This window comes from Lytechinus pictus, chromosome 2 (genome assembly GCF_037042905.1).
Source record: "Lytechinus pictus isolate F3 Inbred chromosome 2, Lp3.0, whole genome shotgun sequence".
Lineage (NCBI taxonomy): Eukaryota > Metazoa > Echinodermata > Echinoidea > Temnopleuroida > Toxopneustidae > Lytechinus > Lytechinus pictus.
In genome coordinates, this window is record NC_087246.1 from 63,688,854 (window position 1) to 63,709,998 (window position 21,145).

General features: G+C 36.0%; 2 protein-coding genes across 3 annotated transcripts in view; one reads left to right on the forward strand and one right to left on the reverse strand.

Annotated features, from left to right (window-relative positions):
- Positions 1-15,748, forward strand: part of LOC129253818 (SUMO-activating enzyme subunit 2-like) — a 29,520-nt gene extending 13,772 nt beyond the window's left edge. Inside the window, exons 9-20 of one of the 2 annotated variants that reach the window (XM_054892244.2) lie at positions 592-728; positions 1,450-1,543; positions 2,315-2,427; positions 3,209-3,310; positions 5,472-5,525; positions 6,257-6,314; positions 7,358-7,396; positions 7,974-8,079; positions 9,485-9,657; positions 10,749-10,868; positions 12,050-12,169; positions 13,898-15,748. In XM_054892244.2, coding sequence (XP_054748219.2) covers positions 592-728; positions 1,450-1,543; positions 2,315-2,427; positions 3,209-3,310; positions 5,472-5,525; positions 6,257-6,314; positions 7,358-7,396; positions 7,974-8,079; positions 9,485-9,657; positions 10,749-10,868; positions 12,050-12,169; positions 13,898-13,908 — 1,127 coding nt within the window. In that variant the 3' untranslated portion in view covers positions 13,909-15,748. Of the gene's footprint in view, positions 1-591; positions 729-1,449; positions 1,544-2,314; positions 2,428-3,208; positions 3,311-5,471; positions 5,526-6,256; positions 6,315-7,357; positions 7,397-7,973; positions 8,080-9,484; positions 9,658-10,748; positions 10,869-12,049; positions 13,747-13,897 lie in introns of those variants that run through there. The other variant, XM_054892243.2, reaches the window with a different exon arrangement.
- A 754-nt stretch (positions 15,749-16,502) lies between these two features.
- Positions 16,503-20,005, reverse strand: LOC135153172 (histone H3, embryonic-like). Its single transcript, XM_064095374.1, has 2 exons — positions 19,390-20,005; positions 16,503-17,601 (listed from the first exon to the last, which is right to left on the reverse strand). Exons 1-2 carry the CDS (start codon positions 19,520-19,522, stop codon positions 17,324-17,326), a joined length of 411 nt encoding a protein of 136 aa, XP_063951444.1. The 5' UTR covers positions 19,523-20,005; the 3' UTR covers positions 16,503-17,323.
- Between the last annotated feature and the right edge of the window lie 1,140 nt (positions 20,006-21,145).

Below are 21,145 nucleotides of genomic sequence, written 5' to 3' on the forward strand. Positions count from 1 at the left end.
CCAGCTCAGCTAAAGCAATATCAAAAGCAATCAAGATCAGTATTTAGCCAGTCAGTATCTGTGACTCTGCAAGAGTTCCCCATGGTAGGCACTCTAGCTCTCTTACGGCCGCTGAATGTACTAACATTTTCATGGAGTCACTGTTCATAACTAATCTACCGTGACATCATTTCCCAAATAGTATACCATGGAATGTCAATCATACCAACATTCTGAAATAGTTGAAAATACCTATAATCACGTGAAGCCCTTTCAACCAATCACAGGGGAATAATAAGATATTCATTATGGTCCATATTGAAAAATTTGCTGTTGATTTTAATAGTGAAAAGTTAACCAGATAATGAAATTGTTGTTTTACTGATCAAACACAGGTGTACTGTGTACTATTTGAGATCAAAATTCATTGTACTGTGTCCAATAATCACTCATAGGTAAGTGCAAAGAACACATAGGAGTAATGCCGAAAATTTCTTTACAAAAGTGCAAAGTAATTAGTAAAGAAATTAAACTATATCAGTGTATAGCTGGATTTCCCAAAGTGTAAGCCAGCTATAACATATCCTGTTCTTTTATTTTTTTCTGTTGTAGAAGTGAGCAACGACAAGGGTAACTTACTGAGGGACCAAAGACAGTGGAATATCAAGGATTGTGTGAGGGTATTTGATGAGAGTCTTGCTAGTCTACACATTCAAAGTAAAGATAGAGGAGAACTGGCATGGGACAAGGTATGTATAGATGTATTTCTGATTGGTCTATACCAGGGGGAAATTACACGGGGGGCTCCAACTATTTCACCTTCGAAATGCTCAAAACATCCCTGGAAATTGAACAAGAGCCCTGGAAAATCCCCATTTACTGCAATGTTGAAGCTTATCCAATGAGCAAATTTGGCAAAGGGTTGGGAAAAGTAGTCCCCGAAAATAAACAACTAATTTTTTGCATGGTTTACACCAGCTTTGTCTAGTAGTGGTTTCCATTATGTTTCATCCCACATGGTCTAATCCTTCATCTAAAACCAGTTTGTCTCCCCATTTACTGTACTTGCCATTTAGCCCATCTACCATCAGTCTAATTGGTCAGCTAGGCTATACCCATTTCATCTAATATCTACTTGGTATATTATCATTTTGCTCGGTATTCTGCTGTATAATAATAAAAATACTTTGGTATTCAATTGTATATATTTGCCAACTATTTCGCTTGAATATAAGTCAGTCGCCTATCTGGATTAAGTCTGGCTAGCGTGCAGTTACAATCATTGATACGTGCAGTCATACATCCTGCACACAGGTGGATACATACATCGCGCATTATTTAACTTAGACTTTCATTCAATTGTTTCTTTAATTTTGCTGTTTTCACATGAGCCATGTTTAATAGCCCCAGGGTTTCATTCTCTTTTGATTGCATGTACACATCGATGACAACTTTGCATTTTTTTCATAGGATGACCAAGCAGCGATGGACTTTGTAGCCTGTACTGCTAACATCAGGTCACATATATTTGGTATTCCTATGAAAACAAGATTTGATATCAAATGTAAGTCATTTTGCACTCATAGTTGATTAAGTGCTGTTGAACATTTTTAAGGTGATGATTGGGAAAAAATGACAGTGGTAATGTTGATGATGATTCTTTTTTCATGCGATCCCATTTTGATTTCATTGATACTGTTGATATTATGATAAAAAAAAACTGCTGACGATGATAATGAGGTTCCATGACATTTGCTCCGGCGACGATTGCTCTGATGAAAAATCTTCATGTTAAGCCAAACATAAAACTTAGGCTCCCTAAACTTAAACCCTAATCCTAATCTTTACATTATTTTGAACCAAATTCTAACTCTAACCCTATGCCGTCTGAGATATTAATACCAGAGCAAATGTTGCAGGAGCATATTTCGTGTCACCATTGATGATGATGATGATTGTTGATGGTCATGATAATAATGATGACAATGTACATGGCTATGGTTATGATGATGATGTTGATTTTCCCGATGATGATTGATGGTGTTTGAGGTTTATAAGATGATGATGATAATGATAATTGTTGATGTTCATGGTAATGGTGATGATGATGATGAAGATATGGATTTTGATGGTGGTTTGCTGATTATGATTGATGGTGATTGAGGTAAAGGGAATGATGATGATGAAGGTGATGATAATGATGGTGACATTTGCATTTGTATTATACAATATTTCCCTCTTGGATTACTGTCATATATTGAAACTATACATTTGCAAGTTTTAGGATAGCCGGAGATCACATTTTTTATTAGTCTTTCATATATTAATTCTACAGCAATGGCAGGTAACATCATTCCAGCTATAGCTACAACCAATGCCGTCATCGCAGGCCTTATTGTCATCGAAGCACTTAAAGTTCTTGCAAACAACATGGAAAAATGTAAAACGGTAAGTGGCCAATAACCTCTGAATAAAGTATAAAACGAACCATAATCTATCAATGATGTATTTTGGATGTCATGTAATTGAAGAGGTTTTTTGTTGCCATGAAGTATTATTTTATTTCTTTCAAATTCCTCTTTTCTTTTTATAAATTTCATGAAGATAGCTGTAATGGTTAATCCAGATTTAATGCATGTATCAACATTTTATACATGTGCAGGTTATTCTGCATAGGCCCAATCTCTTAGGGCCACAGAAATTTATTCAACTTTATAAGTGTAATTCGACATATTAAATGTAAATAACTATTTTATATATTCTGGTCTGTGGTCTGCAGTTAGGTGATTATTCAACTTATACAGAATCTACTGTATTTAAAAGTGGTTGAATGATGTAAAGAAATGTGGTTTGAAACCACTTTAATAAGCCCTCTGTGAATGCGAATTATTTATATGCAGTGCGCTCTTTAATGTTGTATCCTTGGTAACATGTGTGACTTTAGTGTGCTGTGACAAAAGCATGAAACAATTACTGGACTCTCTCTCAATATGTACAGTAAATTAATGACTATTAGTACGTGAAATCTGCATAAACTATGGTTTAGGTCACAGATTCTAATCCACCTGTGTGAATTTGGGCTTATAGGTTTCCATGCCAAGGCTTTTTCTCAAAACCTTTTTACTTGATTTTTATGCCCTTTATGCACACTGAGGAAGCTATAGAGTAGATTCAACATGTTATAAGTCACACTGTTATAATTATTATTCATATGATTTTCCACTGTTAGGTGTACATGACACGGTTTCCTAATTCTAGGAAGAAGCTGTTAGTCCCATGTGTACTGATACCACCGAATCCCAACTGCTATGTATGTGCTGACAGACCGGAGGTAAGATTACTCCCAATATCATGTGTACTAAGTATGCCTTGAGAAATTCATATTCACTTCGCCAACAAGCAGTTGGTCTACCTCTCGCATAGTATATTATTAACCGTATCGGACATCTGAGCAGGGCAACTTTAATACATTATTGCCTGCTTAAGACTGGGATCATGTGGTCGGTCATGAGTTTGCATTTGTTTAACCACGGACAAATTTATTGCCTGCTCAGGAAAGTCTATGAGAAAATGTGTGGAAATGTAGCGGGCAATATAAAGGCAGAGCTAACATCCAGGTATTCTACGCGCTTTTGTACGCGTCCTTGAACCGCACAGTGCTGTACGTCAAGTTGAGACAATGCTGGATACTGCGTCCCCAGGCCAGGGACGCATCGTGTCAATTACGTCACAATGGTGAAGTTCAGTGGCCCAGTCTGCTTAACATGACAACATAGATTTCCATTCTTAAACTGTAAAATATCTAAATATTCACATGATTTTTGCTCTAGATGTCTGATTTGGTTAATAATAGCAATATTGACTGGCCTGGGGGAAAAAGGACATATATCGCCCTCACTATATTGATATTATCCTTGTCTACGACTCGGGTGATATAAATAGAGTATTGGCGATATATGTCGTATCGCCCCAAGGCCAGTTAATATTGCTTTGATACCACATGGGCTAAACCCATTTGGTCTTATTGCTGTTTGGTCTACACTACACAACCACCCAAGATCTATTCTCATTTTGTTTATTTGAGTCATGAACAGCTCATCTAACCATGTAGACGAGATGGTGTTTGAACAAGTGGATATTAAGTGAAATGGATATAAACTACATTGAATTCTAGACAAAATGTGTAATGGACTAGATTGCAGATATGGGGTAGACAAACTGATTGTAGACCAACTGGGATTGGACCACATGGGATGAAACCTAATAGAAAGTAGTCATAGCAGGTGTAGACTGATTAATAATTTACTTCCTTCTGGAGATATGATATCACTGACTTAATGACTTGGAACTCCTAGTCTCCAGTCAGTAGGATCTGAGGGGCCATTCTTGGTCACGTGTGTGACCGAAATTATGACAAATCTTGACTTTAATTAGTTATAAAATAACAATTCTAGAGATTTAGTAATTCAAAGGTTACATGATATTAACATGTTCAGTCAGCTATCATTTGGAATTTTTTTTGCTGTCTCCAATGTGCAGGTTCAAGGTCAGGGGCCTGTTGCAGAAAGAGTTGCAATCAATCGCAACTCTAAAAATCATGTGCATCTTGATTTTCAACCAATCAACAGCGCGCATTTGGGACTTGCAATTGATTTTTTGACTTGCGTTTAAACGCAACTCTTTCTGCAACGGACCCCAGAGGTCATACGAAGTGGGTCACGTGCGTCATTACAAACAGAAGCATGATTTTGAAAGTTTAATTTTATTTTGAAATTCCTGTGAAATTCAAAATGAAATTAAAGTTATTTAACCTTTGAATTACTAAATCTCTAAGATTTGTCATAATTTTGGTCACACACGTGACAAGGAATGGCCCATGAGGTAGATTCTGATGATATGCATCATTAAGTGCATTGTAGGTATATCCATTCATTTTCAGTTCGCTTCAGTATTTATTCACCCATGAATTGTTGATTGTGAGAACTTGTTTGAAAATACAGATTGAAATATTACACATGGCGAGTTGAAAAGAACTTTTGCATTCACTGTGAACAGTGACACCTACCCTATTCTGATTTATTTTGAAACAGATTTATAAGATTTGTTATTTTTTATTTTTAGTGTAATGCATACTAGTATTTGATTTTCTCCTATTTTAATCTACTTGTAGGATTACATTGGCCATCAAATATAGTGATGGTTGATCAGAATATATTCAAGATGTTGCCATTTTTACATCAGTCATACCATATCAATAACATACACATAGTCTGTGTGTGTGGGAGGGGGTGGTTTCCGCAGGATCCCCCCGCCATCCCTGCCCTATGTAGTTAGGGTTAACCCATGGGGTGGATGGGAAATGCAATGAGAGTTTAAGTTCGTAGTGTGACATGTTTTTATATGTAAAGTGAGATGTAATCTGTTGTTTTATAGAATTTCTCATGATACTCTAGTGTCTATTTTCACTGATATTTTACGATTGTCTTTATCAGGTGACTATTAAGCTGAACACAAATACGACATCCATCAGAATGTTACAGGATAAGGTAAGTGATTCTCTTTATCTCAATTATTCATAGTTAAAAACATTGTTTATAAAACATAACAGAAATCATGTTGAAAATAATCATGAACTTTGCTATGTCTGTATGTAGTAGAATAAAAAAAAACAGGAAGAAAAAAAAATTCATGCATACTTTTTTTTTCAAAATATCTGTAACTAAAAAATAATCACTGAATTTTTCTGTTTGGAAGAATGATTGTAATACACATAGTATATGGGATATTTGTTTCTGGTCACTTGTACATTTTTGCTTTTTTGAAGCATTGAATAAAGATTTCCAGGTGCAATTTTGTTTTTCATTCATTTAACAGCTTGGGTTATACTTATCAATGAATCAGAATAATAACATAAAACTTCCAGGAAATCTACCAAACTAAAGAAGGGCTTTCAAATACCGCTTTTTGATCATATCTTATTGAAAGATTGATAACAATTTTCATCTATAATTGAAATCCGTGTACTTTTTGAAGATCATTATGAAGTGCACAAGCTTCATGGCTTGAATTAACAAAGGAAATTTATCCTAAACAATGTTTTGGATCTTGTTTTAAAATATTTTGTTTTACTCAATGAACATACATAAATTTACAAATGGTTTGGGTTTCGTTCCTATTCATACTTTTAAAACTGGGTGGGCTTTGAATCATGATAAACTGTCTGTATAAATTTTAGATTATGAAGTGAATATCTTTGTTTTTGCGTTTCTTCATCCAGATATTGAAATCTGCCTTAGGAATGATTGCCCCTGATGTTGAAATTCAAGATGGCAAAGGTATGAAATAACAGCGGGTTAAAAAAAGAAGTTCAACATTTATATGTAATATATGTATATATGGTTTGTTGCATGAAACTTAAGTTCGATCTCAAATGAAGCACAAGTCCCAAAATCCTTTGAGGATCATTTCTTACAAGCCATCTAAGTGCTTTTCATGATCCTCCCACCAGAGGTATATGTATTAACTTGATTGTAGATTATATGTATGAAATGTTTTATCTTGATGTGGAAATAAAATAAAAGGAAAAAATGAAAAATTATTAAAATAAAATTTGTTGGATTCGGTCAATTGTAACTTGACTTTCTTACAATACCGTCATTACACTTCATTTTGAGACTTACACTTGATATGCAATTGAACGTATAAAGTTTCTTGCTATGCCCTGTAAGACATAGAAGATGCAGGTGGTGGGTTGGGGGGGAGAAGATTGGGTTGAGGATCAAGGATGCACTGAATTGTACAAAGTGGACAAGGGGTTATGGACTATCGCTGTGAGTTTGGTCTATTTAATTTTGTACATGAAAAGCATCCTTTTTTCTTTCATTATTTTTAATCTAATATGTTAGAATGTTTTAACTGATTTTTCAATTGTATAGCAGCAGAGAGAGGCATCTGAAACAGAATAGTGTAGTTGATAAAAATGTTTTTCATCAAATAGCAGAAGAGTATTGAAAGTCCCCACTTTTTTGTTTTCCAAAAAAAATAATTCTGTGTTTTGCTGTTCTAAACATCAAATACCATGATCTTTTTCAGTGACTTGTGATAATGCAGTTGTAGAAAGTGAATATCTTAGTAAAACATCAATTTTCTTTTGCTGAAAACATGCTGATTGTAAGATTTCCATTAATGCACAGTGTTTTTTTAAGGGACTTTGCTTTGATTTTCATGATTTTGTTGCTTTACTATCCATGAATACAATTTTGTAAAGTTTTCTGCGAGGTAACTGTGTTCCTGAATTCTGTTTTTCTTTCTTGTCCATATCTTAATACCATATCCATGGTATTAAGAAAAGTAAATAACTCTTATTTTTATTTTTCAGGAACCATTCTTATTTCTAGTGATGAAGAAGAAACATTAGGTAAGTAAAGCTATTTACAACTGCTTTTCTAAATAGTGAGGTGTGAAAGCCAACAAGAAACATCTTATATTGTCATATGCTTTCATCAAGTGAATGTTATAGACTTTGATACATATTCCCAATCCAAAACTCAAAGAAGACCTATCTAAGAATAAATATTATTGTTTTACTTTTTAAAATGAATAAACCAAGGAAAAGTATCTGAATTTTATATCAAAGAGGATGCCATCTCATATCTCAGAAAAAATCTTAATCATTGTAGAATTGTGTGTTATGCTTCAGCAATCACAGAAGAGTCTGAAAATCTGCTTTGTCTCATTTAGTGATTCATAATCAGACATGCATGACCGGCTGATCACAATAAATGTCCACATGGTGAAAAAAACAGGCTACACTTTCCTTTTTTATATTGTATGCAATTCATTCGATATTATGAAAGCCATTTCAGGAATTCTACATTTCCAGCACAATTCATCTCCTCCTATAGTTTTGTTACTGTGTAGTGTACAAATGATTAGTGGGGAAACTTTATATATATTGTTTATAATGTATGTTGATCTCTATTTTTGTCTGACAGAAAACATGCCTAGAATGCTAAGTGAATTCAACATAATTGGTGGAAGCCGTCTGAAAGCAGATGATTTTCTTCAGAATTTTGAGCTCGTCATCAACATCCAATACGAGTGAGTTTTTTTTCCATTATACAGTGGATCCCAGATTTTTTAAAGAGAATTATCATCATTCTATCACCTCAATCCAAATTTGATTGATTAGTGATCCACAATTGTAGAGCTTAGATACTCCTTTGAGTTTGGTGCAACTTTATAGTGTGTGGATGCCTAATGCACCAGTGAATAAAAAGAAAAGAGGGCACCAAAAAGGCTTTGGACATTAATTTGTAAATGTTTACACCTGTGATTACTTAATATTTTGTATTTTAACCAAAGAAAATTGTACATGAAATTTGCCAGCAATGCTTTAAGCGCAACTCCATAAGATCGAGTCAGACTGCCCATCACAAATCACTGATTGTTTTTGTCTGTCTTGCCTGCATAGCAGAGCGAGACTAAAGGCGCAAGTTTTCCGACGGCGGCGTCAACATTTAAATCTTAACTGAGGTTGAGATTTTGAAATTTTATCATAACTTAGAAAGTATATGGACTTACTTGGACTCAAGAGTAATCAAGAATTACTGAGCATCCTGCCGGAGGTTCAGGTCACATGACCAAGGTCAAAGGTCATTTTGGGTCAATGAACTTATACAATGTTTGGGGAATCAACATCAAAATTTGAAATGAGGTCTTAACTTAAAAATTTTATGGATCTACTTCATGAAAATTGGACATAAGAGCAATCAAGTATCACTGAATATGCTGTGCAAATTTGAAGTATAAGTATGATTGAAGATTTTGCTTGGGTTTCAGGTCACATGACTGAGGTGAAAGGTCATTTAATGTCAATGAATTCTGGCCATGTTGGGGGTATTTGTTGAAATTCCATCATAACTTTGAAAGGTTATGGATCTAGTTCTTGAAACTAAGACATGAGAGTAATCAAGTATAATTGAAGATTTTGCTTCGGTTTCAGGTCACATGACTGAGGTGAAAGGTAATTTAATGTCAATGAACTCTGGCCATGTTGGGGGTATTTGGTGAATTGCCATCATAACTTTGAAAGTTTATGGAAGTTTCATGAGACGTGGACATTAGGGTTATCAAGTATCACTGATCGTTTTGCACGAGTCTTAATCACATGATCAAGGTCAAAGGTAATTTAGGATCAATGAACATAGTATTTTATTATCATATGAATGGTGTTGGATGTGAATAATTATTTGATAGTTGTTTTCAAAGTCAGCATTGCTGCTATATTGAAAGACATAATACAGGCGAGACTGCCAGAGGCTTTCCACCTGTTTTAATTATTTTCTGGCCAATCAAGTTAGACTATGCTCAACACCAATTAGTGAATTTAAGTGTCGCATAGAGTCTGTGTCTGCAGACTAACTTGACCTTGAATGGGGCAAAGGTAACAAAAGCTTGTCCTCACATATACTGTACCTGATTTCTTTCCTATCTATCTGCACAGAGAAACCCTTGAGGAGGAGGCTGAGTTTGAGGTTGTTGGCAAACTACCAGTCGTCCACAAGGAGGCTGAAGCTAAGTCAGATCAGAAGGATAACCAATCAACAACACAGGCTGAGTCACATGACCAGGTCTCATCAACCAATGGGAATGGAGATGTGGCTGGCCCCTCCCAAGGTGAATGCCATCCCATTTCTTTACGTTTTTCATGAAGAGCCACTTACAAAGAACAGGAAATTGGAAAGCTACTGAAATGTAGTTTTTGATGATGTATTGTAAACTATTGTATACACTCTTTTTCATATTTGATGAATAATAGTACAGTTAACCTACTGCAGATTTGAGTGGTTATTTTGTAAGCTGTTTTTTATGACTTCATATTTATATAATATTGACTGGCCTTGACAGGAAAATCATATATGTTTCGTGCAACAGAATCATATTGGCCCGAGACTTCAGACGAGAGCAATATGATTCTTTTAAGGGCAGTATATTTGATGTTTACCAAAAGAAGAGCCAATCAATATTATCATTACCTACAGCTGTATAATGTTTAATTCAAGGTATTATTTGGAACAATTTTATGCCTGTTTGCTTATCACTACTTCTGATGCCAGGTTATTCATGATTTTGGCGAAGTAATCCCTGCTAAGCTATTTTGACGTAAATTGTTACCAAGCAATCACGCATCATGCATGGCGCGCACATACACTGAACGCCTAAAAATCTTGCGCTTGGGTTGATCAGCTGGGAATGTGTATGCACTGGCTGCGCTGCGCATTATCAATGCATAGGTTCACAAACTGGTTTCAACCAGATTTTGCAAATACTGAAATTAGCAATTAAATATAGGCTCCTTCTGCGCAAGCACACCAGCAGAAATATAGCAAATGTTCCCCCCCCCCCCCAAAAAAAAAAAAAAAAATTGTACAATATTCCAATGGGCAAAAATCCGGAAGAGGGCAACGTAGCAAATGTTTACCACTTTGGTCTCGGATTGAAACTAGCGTGCAAAATATGACTTTTATTAAGTTGCTAAAATGCCTTGTACAGGAAATAATCATGAATATGTTTGGTATAATTTAGTTGTAGTTCATGCTTTAGGATGCTTTAAATTTAGTTTGAATTATTGATAAAGACGGTAATATAGATCACACACTGTCCAGGCAGGTACGCTCATGGTGGTAGTTTCCTTTACTCAAGTTTATCATTAATCATAAAGATGAATTTTAACTCTCACTCTGGGTCATTACTCATTCATTTCTCAGAGGGTCCAAACGATGTAGATGATGATGATGATTTCATGATACTGGATGATGAGGAGGAAGTAGAAGAAGTTGTTGAGGAGAAGAAGATGGAGGTTAGTGACGATGGCGACTCCAGGAAACGTAAGTTGTCAGAAGATATTGTGTCTACCACTGGAGAGGAAACGCCTGTTATAAAGAAAGCTAAAACAACCAGTCAGGAACTGGAGCAAGATGAAGACATTGTTGTTCTAGATGACTGAGATAATATCATGGTGCTACAACTCGATTCGCCCCTAAAACATGGTCCTTTGATAAGCGATTCTGTCAAGAAGTGATGAAATGCTGAATTATGAAGAAATATTATTTGGAACTTGCCATAAATATGAACATTTACATTAAGATGGTCTCATTTTCTTTGGTTGTATTGACCAGCAAGATTTGATTTAATTTTTTTAAATATGAAATTACTGGTTAAAATCTAAAGACTTGCAATGTACTGTGCAAGCTGAAATATCGCCAGTATGGGGGAGGGGGGGGGGGGTGGGCGGAAACTGCCCTTCCACTATATTGTAACACAAAGGCCTGGCCTGAGGGGTGAACAAGGATATCTGTTTGATGTTGAAACTAAATCAACATTGGAGTCTAATAGTAAAACTTATGGGTTAATATTAATTGCCAAATCCCTTTTCATTTGTACTTCTAAAGGCCACCGCACACCTTATGACTGTTCGCGATCCGATTTTGGAACAAATCGCATTTTGCTCATTTTCTGAAGATGTGAATGGAACATATAATTTTATTTGAGGTTAAAATTAATTGAAATAATAATATTATAACTATTTTGAAAGATTTGCATCCCTTATTTTGGAGTAAAGGCCAAATTAGTTTCAAATCGTAGCCAATCGTACGACTGCTGTGACGTCATTACGACTAGATATTAAATACGCTTTTATTCTAAGAAGGATGATAGCATATTGACAAATTTGATCATAGGTATTCGTACGATGATTTAGAACATTACACAGTAAGATATTCCAATTCTTAATATTAGCATCAAATTATGATTTTTATATGACTTTTATTAAGTTGCTAAAATGCCTTGTACAGGAAATAATCATGAATATGTTTGGTATAATTTAGTTGTAGTTCATGCTTTAGGATGCTTTAAATTTAGTTTGAATTATTGATAAAGACGGTAATATAGATCACACACTGTCCAGGCAGGTACGCTCATGGTGGTAGTTTCCTTTACTCAAGTTTATCATTAATCATAAAGATGAATTTTAACTCTCACTCTGGGTCATTATTCATTCATTTCTCAGAGGGTCCAAACGATGTAGATGATGATGATGATTTCATGATACTGGATGATGAGGAGGAAGTAGAAGAAGTTGTTGAGGAGAAGAAGATGGAGGTTAGTGACGATGGCGACTCCAGGAAACGTAAGTTGTCAGAAGATATTGTGTCTACCACTGGAGAGGAAACGCCTGTTATAAAGAAAGCTAAAACAACCAGTCAGGAACTGGAGCAAGATGAAGACATTGTTGTTCTAGATGACTGAGATAATATCATGGTGCTACAACTCGATTCGCCCCTAAAACATGGTCCTTTGATAAGCGATTCTGTCAAGAAGTGATGAAATGCTGAATTATGAAGAAATATTATTTGGAACTTGCCATAAATATGAACATTTACATTAAGATGGTCTCATTTTCTTTGGTTGTATTGACCAGCAAGATTTGATTTAATTTTTTTAAATATGAAATTACTGGTTAAAATCTAAAGACTTGCAATGTACTGTGCAAGCTGAAATATCGCCAGTATGGGGGAGGGGGGGGGGGGGTGGGCGGAAACTGCCCTTCCACTATATTGTAACACAAAGGCCTGGCCTGAGGGGTGAACAAGGATATCTGTTTGATGTTGAAACTAAATCAACATTGGAGTCTAATAGTAAAACTTATGGGTTAATATTAATTGCCAAATCCCTTTTCATTTGTACTTCTAAAGGCCACCGCACACCTTATGACTGTTCGCGATCCGATTTTGGAACAAATCGCATTTTGCTCATTTTCTGAAGATGTGAATGGAACATATAATTTTATTTGAGGTTAAAATTAATTGAAATAATAATATTATAACTATTTTGAAAGATTTGCATCCCTTATTTTGGAGTAAAGGCCAAATTAGTTTCAAATCGTAGCCAATCGTACGACTGCTGTGACGTCATTACGACTAGATATTAAATACGCTTTTATTCTAAGAAGGATGATAGCATATTGACAAATTTGATCATAGGTATTCGTACGATGATTTAGAACATTACACAGTAAGATATTCCAATTCTTAATATTAGCATCAAATTCTACTACATTTTATTCTGAAATCTGGTCGCAGACCAGTCGTAAGGTGTGCGGTCGCCTTTAGAGGTAGCATAGTGTGTTGATATTAAAATTTTGCCTCATAACATTTCCTGCACCGTCTTTTTACAACAAGTGTACATGGAAAGGTTGAGCATATCTATTTTTCAATGCATGATGCTATTTCTTGTATAAGCACATATCTCACATGGTTCGTCAGAGTCGGAGAACTCTGGGAAAATCAGTGAAATTTTTTAAAGTCACACAATGTTTATTTCTTGTGAAAATTGATAAAAATGATTATGAAAGGTATATTTTTGTAACAAACTGAATTCACTGCAAATCCATTAAAAATGAAGTTTGATTTATTAGTGGAATTAGCAATATCATCATGACAGACATGATCGCTGACTGACTCTTGCTCAGCTCGATGAAATACGTACAATTATCTACCCTGGCCCCCGTTACTTATTTTGTTTTTTACTAACTTTCAAGGAGTGCTTGAATACGAATGGTCATTGAGCATTGTTACCATGTAAAGCAAAGTTACCATTACAATAACTTTCATGAAGAGTTGAATGATTTTAAATTGTTTCAGTGAAGGGTTGTCACAATAATAAAAAAAAAAACATGTTTTAAAACATCTGTTTCATCACCCCTCACACCCCTCCCCCCAAAAATAAACCCAACCCAAAACAGGATTCAAACCACAACATGCAATAAAATATTTGCACATAATTAGGTAAATTGTCTTTTTTATACTTGTTTTATTCAATATTTCTTCATCTGTTTTGCCTTTACATGAATCAACAGTAAGTACATGAACTTGGGAAACTCCCTTTTCCCGACTTCTTCTGTCATTGTCACTCTTCCTTCACATATAAATGCATGTATAAGTGATTACTTACTTGAAGTTAAATATTTCTGTCAATTAAAGGGGAATCCAAACTTGGCCGTAAATTGTTGTGTGAGAGAGGAGAAAAATATATCAGGTATGTTCAAACTTTCTACCTGTCTGATTTTTTTTTTCCCTCTAAAAACAAATATTTATTTGTGTTGGATTCCCCTTTAAGCAGGATAGCTGACATCAATCAGTCAGATAAGTACTGTAGTACAGTCAACTCTACCCAAGTCGACCTTCTGTAAGTCAAATGATTTCTGAAGTCGAACGCAATATTTTAAACCAGATTATGCTAGACATGTTATTAGCCTTCTGAGTTGAACAACTTTCTGTGTTCACAGGAGATTTGACATGGCAGAGTTCCCTGTACCTTAAAAAAGTGTTGTCGTGTGCTGTTTTTATGGTAATTCCTAACTGGGGGGCTTCAAGTATGCCTAACCAAAGATCATTTATGCACTAACATGCCAGTGCACCCCAACTCATTGCATAATCAATTGGAAGTGATTTTTGTTCTTCTTTGGAAGTGCCCCAGTTATGGCCACCAAAAGTTATAGTGTGAAAGTCAGATTTATCTATACCTTCTAACTTGGTACCCTGTCAGTTATTCACGTATTACTCTCAACCATACTTTTAATTTTAACCATTCCATTCATTATTTCCAGTGTTGACAGTTTTTATGCACATATATTTATTTAAAAGAAAGTGCTGTGACTCTATGACCATTGGTCAGAAATTGTTCAAAGAGGAATTTTAGAGTGTACTTAAATGTAGGTTGAAATTACAGTGTACGTAGATTACTCTGAGAAAATTACACTGGAAGCATATCTGTCTGCAAGAATGGTTTAAACATTTTGTGACAAAAAAAAATCCCATTTCAAAAAAATCCACCGTAATCCATCATCTAAAAAGTGTACACTTTCCCTTTTAAAACAAAGCAATCTAGGGTGAATTCCATGAAGAGCTTTGTCAGTGATTTCTCTGATTAATCTGCTCTCAGCCAATCAGATGCAGTGAATTCCAGGAGCTTGTAATATTTTTCAGAGAAAACCACTATTTGTTTGGTGAAACACTCGCGTAATTGGTCAAAACATTGTCATGTGGACAAGTGTTTGATCTATTTAGAGAACATTTTGAGTGGACATGTACATTCATAGGGCTGTTTCATTCGAAACAAGTGTGAGTTTAAGTCATGTTTTAGCACCAAGGAGCACAAGATATTTATATACTAATGATGATCTCACATTAATAAGCAGTGGGATGTCCAAAAATGTTCATGAAAATATTTTTTAATGTATTTATGAGCACAATGTGAATGTGTGTAGTATAATTTCTTGGGAAATATGGTAAGATTAAGAATGGGCACTGATAATTGATATACTATACTCTGCTCTCCTGAATAATGCATGTTTAAAATCTGTGAAATGGGGAATCAGGTTTCTAATCTTCGTATAACTTTGTTTTATTCAAATTGTTGAGATAGGCTAAGAATGGTATAACTAACAAATTATTTAAGCAACCATGATATCAACAAAGTTCCATACATTGGTCATCAAAGTTGATCAAATATTTAGGGGAATTTGAAAACTCCTTGTTCATACCTACGCAGAGTAATATGATATTTTGTTATTTTGCAAACCATGAGTTTTTGGACAAAGTTGATGAAGTTCATGTTGAAAGAGAGAATGTGATGTACATAATTCTAACATTTTGAAGAATGCATGTCTTGTACAGTTTCAGTAGGAATAAAACAGAAAAAAGTAAAAGATTTTGTGATTTTGACATTTCTTAAATGTTGATGTGCCTTTTCATCCCATACTCAACCTCATTAATACCTCTGTTCCCTTCCTACTCCCCCTTCTTCATATTTCCATGTCTACACTCTTTTCTGTCTCCAACATACCTCTCCTTCCTACCTCCCTCAGTCTCCACCCTACACTTATTCCTCTCTCCCTCTTAGTCTCCATTCTCTCCTTATATACCACCCTGTCTCCACCCTACTTCTCTTTCCTACCTCCCCATCTTGGCCCTACCTCCTTCCTTCCTAACTCCCTCCTCTTCTATTCTTCCCATTTCCTCCCTACTATCCTACCTTTGTACCACCTCCATCCTTATTTTTTTCACTCTTGATCTCCAACCCACTCTCCTTTCCACCCTAGTCTCCTTTGTGTCTGTCTCCATCCTTCTCTTTTTTTATATCTTCACCCCACTCTCTTTCTTTCCCCACCCTATTCCTCCCGAGTCTCCTTTGTACCTCTCTCCTCCGCCCCCATGCTTCTATTCTTTTACCCTTTATCTCCACCTACCCTCCTTCCTACCTCCCCCGTCTCCACTCGACTCCTCTCTGTCACCATCCTTTAATCCTTCCTGTCTCCACCCTACTCTCCTTCCTAACTCCATCCTACCTCTCCTTTCCTCCATCTTTTGCCTCTCTTTTCTCCCCCTCCCTCTCCTTTTCTGCTCTCTCGCCCTCTCCAAGTAGTGTTTTGAAAACTAATGAGAAACATAAAAATGGTAAAATTGCATTTTCATCATCACAATTTTATTGGTTACAAAAATAAAACAAAACCACAACACACAATGCTACCCATCAATCAAGAGGGGAAAATGCCTTCAAGTTTCCTAATCCATTGATGTGATTGATCCAGCATTACCATCTTTTTTGGCACCTCATTGATATGTATTAATATACTGAACATCGATTTTTTTTTCTCAGTCAGCACAAAAACTTGGGAGTCTTCATAAAGTTTTGAGAGCCTCATGGACACAAATCATCCCAGTCTGCTCAAATTTCTTTTATTCCTTACCTACATGGCAATGGTATATTATTTATATCAAATAAATGACATAAATTTCCAAGGGTTAATTATCATTTCAAGATTCTAGAGGCAAAGAATTAATTTCTCACAGGGTCACATAAACCTACTGCCCCCACAACTTGGCTATAATCTTCATGATGGTCTTTGAAATTGAAAATTGCTTACATGTATTTCCTTTTTCGAAATTGTAATATACTAGAGTTATTTTTTTCTTCAACAAGCAATTGCTTCAAAATTATATGAAATCTTTTTAGAACAATAAAGATACACAATGAAGACTGGAGAAAAGAATCCAAATGATGATCTATTTAAAAGTACATAAAATCTTATCAAAACAAAAGCCTACACAATAAAGAATGAAGCCAAATAGAGGGTTTCAAACACATTCACAAGAGGCTCAATCAAGATTTGGATTGGAAACTGGCGGCCCAAATACAGACATTAAATCAAATTACAATAATTATCAGAGAAGTTCTTATAAAACTATGTACAACCCTGGGCATTCTAGAAACTACATAGCAGCTATGCTCTCTCGCCACGGATACGTCGGGCAAGCTGGATGTCCTTGGGCATGATGGTGACACGCTTTGCGTGGATGGCGCACAGGTTGGTGTCCTCGAAGAGACCGACGAGGTAGGCTTCGCTGGCTTCTTGAAGCGCCAGAACGGCAGAACTCTGAAAGCGGAGCTCGGTCTTGAAGTCTTGAGCGATCTCACGGATGAGTCGCTGGAATGGGAGCTTACGGATGAGCAGTTCTGTGCTCTTCTGATAGCGACGGATCTCTCGTAAGGCAACGGTTCCTGTAGCATATAAAACAATGGTAATAATATGGAAGCTTAAAGTGCCACCCAGGTGTTCAGATAATCATCTCTATGTCTACATCGATTTGGAACAATGATCAGATAACGAGATCTCCTTATCTCGTCATGTCTGCATCTAGCTGTAAAAGGGATGACCAGATGATGTGATCTTTAATCTCGTCATGTTGACATCCCATGGGAGAGGTGAGATGGCCAGGGCCCCGTTTCATAACTTTGCCATTATAACAACTACCATGGCAACAGGACTCGGCAGCCAATCAAAATCAAGGTTACCATGGTAGTTGCCATAATGGCAAAGTTACATCAGTTGTAACCACTAGCGTACCTACGGGGGGGGGGGAGCAGAGGGGGCAGACTGCCCCCTGACGAGTCACAAACCATGCAAGGGACATATCCCTGTCCCCCTGACGAGTCTTGAAGACTTTTTTTTGCTTGTCAATTTATTTTGGCGGACGAGATCCTTTATTTGTGTTTGAAGACTTTTTTTTGCTTGTCGAATTTTTTGCCGGACGAATTTACCCCCTGTGGAAAATCCTAGGTACGCCACTGGTTGTAACTCTTTGTGAAACGGGACCCTGATCTCAGATATAGTCATGTGCACATCTTTTAAAAGAGACGATCAGATAGACCTACCATCTTTGATCTTGTCATGTCTACATTTAACTGATCAGATGACACGATCTTGGATTTCGCAAGGTTTTCATCTTTTAAAAAAGATGATATTACAAGATCATGGATCCAAGATCTTGCTATCTCATCTCTCCCACAGACTGAATATATATATATACATATACATACATATATATATATACACATATATATATACACACACACATACATACACACCCTCATATATATATATATACACACACACACACACATACATTATATATAATATGTGTGTATGTTTATACATATATATATATATATATTTAGATAATTATATATATTTCGATTTTTTTTTGCTTTTCAAATCTGTCGTTACCAAATTGACCTCCATTTTGTAGAGATTTTTTTTCTTCTCTTTTCAAATTTACATCAGCACCCCCCCCCCCCGGAATAAAATCGTTCCGGGGGCCCTGGCCACAAACGCCAGAAATCACAATACAAGCATGATTGTGAGATCCAAGATCATGGCATATCATTTCTGCCAAAGGATGTCGACATGACGAGATCTGGGATCTCATCATCTGATCATCCATTTTAGAGGATGCCGACATGACGAGATCAGAGATCTCGTCATTTGATCATTTTTACTCAAAGATGTAGAGACATATGAACATCTGGGTAGCACTTTCAAGATTCCATAATTTGTTGTTCAAGTTCTTTTTTGTTGTCAAAAGGCATTAACTGTTGGAAGTTGGTGGAATGTTTGAATATGTTTCACGAAATTATGAAACTCACTTGTTTGGTCAAAATGGTGGCTGTCGCAAAAAGCAACACGCAACTCTTCCCAAAATTTTATATGCCTTTATTTTTGTCTATTAGTATGAAGTTAGACGATCATCCAAATTTTCGTTTATAGAGGGTACGGATGAGTTTTTATTACATATCAAAATTAATTAAGTGACATGGAATACACATACTGGAAAAAAGTGAAGAAAAGGGTGACTCGAAGTTTAGTAAAATCATCGCAAATTTCAATAGAAAGACATAATTTTGCAGAAAAACCAAAACCGACCATGAACGAATAAATTCATTTGATAACTTTAAATCTATTTCAATGAACAATAATAAATCACTTGATTTAATTATTGGTGTTCTAACCTGGTCTAAATCGATGAGGCTTCTTCACTCCACCCGTTGCGGGAGCACTCTTTCTAGCCGCTTTCGTTGCAAGTTGTTTTCTTGGTGCTTTCCCGCCAGTTGATTTTCGTGCCGTCTGCTTGGTACGTGCCATCGTTGGAATTCCCGCCAAAATCGTCCAATATAATCAAGTATCGTATGGTATCACTGGTACAAGATTGAGGTTGAAAGCAAGCTCGTATAAGAAAGATGTTCACTAGGGTAAATGAAGTTGATCAAGCTATTGCACAGGGAAATGAGTGAATGAGAGAGAAACGATGCGTGCCTATAGTATCAGGGTACCATGCATGCATCACCAAGTAATGGTCACACAATATACGTTAATTAGGAATGCAACACGGGCGGCGCTACAGGACGGTAAGGAGTGGAACCCTGTGATTTGTCAAGAAGTGGCGAAAAAAGGGAGAAAAGAAGGACGAAAAGAGGAAGACAATGGATGAGAGAAGAAAGAAGAGCTAACAACTAAAGAGATATCGGTCTTGTAACGCTACATCACTCCTTAATTAGATAAAGAGAAAAAAAGCCATCTTCCTCCCTATCATAAAAACATGTTGCCGCCCCTGCTTAATTCCATATACACATTATTCTGGGAGATTGCCGAAGACTCGCCAGACATGTACTTTTAAATCAATTAGATTCCGAATGTTGCAGTCCATTCATTAGCATTAGCTCATAAGGGAATAATTCAAATATTTTCCAATCAATCCCCGATAGAACTTGATTCAATGATTTGGTCGACAACAGGGACACAGGTGGGAGGGTCACCCCTATATGATTTTAAAGTGGTTAAAACGAAGAGATAAAAGATGAAAAATAAGAAGAGAAACCTCTTTACATAAGTACGTCTGGCCCACTGAACTAGAGATACGTGGAAGTCGTGTTCACCCAAGCAAAACATCGCCGGCAAACTCGATAAGTCACGTGACCGCCGCCATTTTGCTAGGTCAATTGTTCGAGAACGCGCCGTAGAAGGCAATTGAAAGTATGTGCAAGATGCAATATGTTTTCTCTATAAATATAAGATTAATACTGATGTACTACTTAGTGTGGCAAAGTGTATTTTAATGTCATTAAGCCAATCATGTACAAACATATTTCTATATGCACAATGTACTGGGACCTGGTAATTCATGTAGTTTAAAAAAAGGGTTTAAATCAGGGTGACCAGATTTCAAAAAATGAAATACGTGCGGGACAATCCATAAACAAAAGATAATCAAAGAAGGCTACACAGTATTATACTTGTGAAAAAAAATATAAAGAATTGGAAGGGAGGGTGAACGAAAGAATGAAGGAGAGAAAGAAAAGAAATGAAATGAGAAAGAAGAAAGAAAAAATGAAGGGGAAAACATGAAAGAAAGTTAGAATAATTAAAAAGACGATGAAAGAAAGAATAAAAGAGAAAAAAAGGTTTCCGTCATTCGTTGAATTCATTGAATATAGAAAGAAAGAAAAAGAAAGAAAGGGAAGATGTGTGACAGACAAAATAAAGGTGAGAAAGAAAAAGTAAGAAAAAGAAGGAAAACAAAGAATGCCGGAAAGAAAAATGTTTTCATTCTTTGAAAGAAAGAAACGAAGAAAGAAGAAAACATGAAGGGGGAAGGAAGGAAGGGAGGGAGGGAAAGAAAGAAAGAAAGAATTAGAAGGAAAAATAGAATAAAGAATGAAAGAAAGAATGAAAGAGAGGGAGGAAAGATTGGAGGGATGAGAGAATGAA

What these genes read in the sequence shown, in the direction of transcription:
- LOC135153172 (XM_064095374.1), bottom strand. Translation starts at nt 19,522, where the DNA reads ATGGCACGTACCAAGCAGACGGCACGAAAATCAACTGGCGGGAAAGCA. An exon ending in GCCTCATCGATTTAGACCAG is followed by an intron (nt 17,602 to 19,389) that starts GTTAGAACACCA and finishes TATATGCTACAG; the next exon opens with GAACCGTTGCCTTACGAGAG.